General features: G+C 50.5%; 1 protein-coding gene across 1 annotated transcript in view; it reads right to left on the reverse strand.

The window, feature by feature from the left end:
- Positions 1–383: 383 nt before the first annotated feature.
- Positions 384–2,675, reverse strand: part of PAQR5 (progestin and adipoQ receptor family member 5) — a 10,729-nt gene continuing 8,437 nt past the window's right edge. The window contains exons 7-9 of the mRNA XM_057404638.1: positions 1,840–1,936; positions 1,221–1,362; positions 384–774 (exon numbers count right to left, since the gene is read on the reverse strand). Coding sequence (XP_057260621.1) covers positions 527–774; positions 1,221–1,362; positions 1,840–1,936 — 487 coding nt within the window. The 3' untranslated portion in view covers positions 384–526. The remainder of the gene's footprint in view (positions 775–1,220; positions 1,363–1,839; positions 1,937–2,675) is intronic.

Genomic DNA, 2,675 nt, shown 5'->3' on the forward strand with positions numbered 1-2,675 from the left:
AGGCACTTGGGTTTAGTGTAAGGCTGTGTAACACAGGTATTTGAGGTTTTAAACTCAATATAATGCCACTTTCAAGGTGAAAACCTTAGTTAAGGAGCCCCAGGGAAAGCCACTGGTCATGCCTTCACTAAAGAGGCTTGGCTGTTGGTTTAACCCAACGACAAGGACATCTGTGTGACCAGCTGCGTTGCTCACGTTCCCTTGCCTCCCTGATTGCTCCGTAAGGCAGACCTGGGGAATGCCTATTGCTTTGGGAAGTATTAGCACTTATTTCCCTTTGATAGAAGAAGTTATGAGTATTTTAAATACATCTTGTGGTAAAACAGCAACTTGATTAAGAGCATTTCATCATCTGTCCCCAGCTTGGAAGCTATATGTACAAAACCAGTGCAATTGTGGTTTGCTCTTGAGAAAATGTTCAATAAACCTTTTCTCAGAGAGTTTAGGTGAAGAAACTCCTCACCCATCCACGTCTTGTTTGGGGTCTGTCCCATGGAGCAGCATAAACACCATCTAGACCCGAAGCCTAATGCTTGTGTGGCTTTTCTCTCTGCAGAGGCTCTGGCATGAAGCGCAGGGACATGGAGCAGAGCCCGATGACAGCCAGGTTCATGGCCATGCAGATGCCCATCGAGGCGAGGGTCTGCAGGGAGGAGGGAAGCAGCGAGGAGGGCAGGAGGCGGTCGTGCCGCTCGGCCATGTCCATCATGATGGCTTCCATCTGGAAGTGCGTGCCGATGATCCCACAGACGTGGAAAACTTGGTGGCTGTGCCCTGCAGCAAAGCCAGAAGCACTCACTGAGGCCTTCAGTCGCCTTGGGTAGCTCACTGCTGCGCTCCTGGCAGCACTAAGAGCACTGTGCTTGTGCGTGGCATGAGGGGGGGAACAGGGAAAACCCCAGGAGTGCCATCCAGTCTCCTTGGAGGCTGCTCCTGCAGTGCCCTGACACTGTGAAGCAGTGCTAGGCCACAGCTGAAGGGTTTTGCATGAGAAATGAGTGCTTTGTGGTCACAAACCCTTTTAAACCATTTTGGAATCAGCACGTTTCTGGAGCTGTGCCTGCTTTACCGAGGCAGGACTGCTCTATCTCGTATGTAAAACCACATGCTGAATCTCCAGCAGGGAATGAATTATAACCTCTGGGCATCACTCGTGCATTAATGTGCTTTCTCCCTGCAAATAATGAGGAAACAATTCCAACCCACCCTTTGGCACTTACCGATATAATCAAAGTGTCCTGGTGCGAGTCGCTCTGGCAGATGGCTGGCGAAGATGAAGCAAGTGAGGAAGGCAAAAGCAGTGTGCTTATAATGGACTGGGATGGCAGCCTCCGTGCAGCTCTCTGCCATGCACAGGTAGAACTGCAGCAGCAGAGAGGCATCCACACAGGGGGACCATGCAAAGGGAGGAGAACAACACGTTAAAGGAGGCAGAGCTGTTCCCTGAGCCCCCATCACCTCTGGCTGCCCATTACCCAACACCAGGGCACGATCCAGGGCTCGATACAACAGCCATCACCTCTATTTCATGTAAATCCCAGCCCCACACATCCTTAGTCCTCATTGCAGCAAGATTCCCATCCTGCTCCAGTTGAGGAACTGGAAAACTGGCAGCTTTCTGAGGCAGTAACTTTCCAGCCTGGGCCAAGGCTGAGCGTGGTGCTTTGAAGTGGAAGGAATCTGCCTGTCAATAGGTGCAGGAAAAAATAACCCAATCCTTTTCCTGCCGGAGTTTGTTTTCCTTGTAGAAAAGGAATATTTTCCCAAGTATTTCCAGGCTCAGATGCAGCAGTTGATATTCCCAACCCGCCCTGGTGCCGTGACCACAGGGAGCCGTACCCTGTAGAAGAGGGGGATGCTGTCGAAGAGGTACGGGTACGCGAAGGCCAGGATGCGGGAAGCCTTGCTGAACACGGGCCGTTCCACCTCCAGAAACCTAGAGGGAAACAGAGGAGGTGATTCCCATGGCACAGCACTGCGGATTAGGCTGGATTCCATTAGGCTGGATTCCACTGCTGGGATTGCAGTGCAGACGTTGCACAGTCAGCCTCCCGTCAACACTGAATTCAGGCAGGGCAGCACTGAGGGGGTTAAAGCTGAGACCACCCTTGAGCCTTGAGCTGAGGGAGGAAGGATTTAGAAGCCACAGCTTCTCTGGACAACCTGTGCCAGGGCCTGACTACACCATAGTGAGGAATTATTTCCTAATATCTAATCTAAATCTCCCCTGTGTCAGGTTTTCACTCTTTGGTTTTGAATCTGAGCTTTCTGAGCTCAGCAATCCAGGAGAATACATCTGCCTTGGAAGGCTTGGTAGGTAATGCTGCGTTCAGGCTGTGCACATCCCTGTTAGTTAAGCTGTATCACAGCTCATGGCTGAAATGCATGAAATGGGACAGCCTCCTTTTTTTTTACACCTTACCAAGGCTTGGTGATTGCCATTGCAGAGAATGCACAGAGAGAGTTACTGAAATCACAGCCTAAATGAGTTAACCAAGTTACTTTTCAATGACATCACCATTCGAATGGAAGCAGCAGCCTGTTGGCTATAGCCATACCATAGATGAGGAGGAAAGTGCATGTCTGGGCAGGGGATAATATCCTGCATTTTGTTGTGCAGGAAAAACCTGGTGATGAGATGTAGGACATTGCCCAAACAGAGCCACCATAACCCC

The sequence above is a fragment of the Pezoporus wallicus genome, unplaced genomic scaffold (assembly GCF_028554395.1).
Source record: "Pezoporus wallicus isolate ANWC-B61680 ecotype Strahan unplaced genomic scaffold, APGP_CSIRO_Pwel_v1 contig_14712, whole genome shotgun sequence".
NCBI lineage: Eukaryota > Metazoa > Chordata > Aves > Psittaciformes > Psittacidae > Pezoporus > Pezoporus wallicus.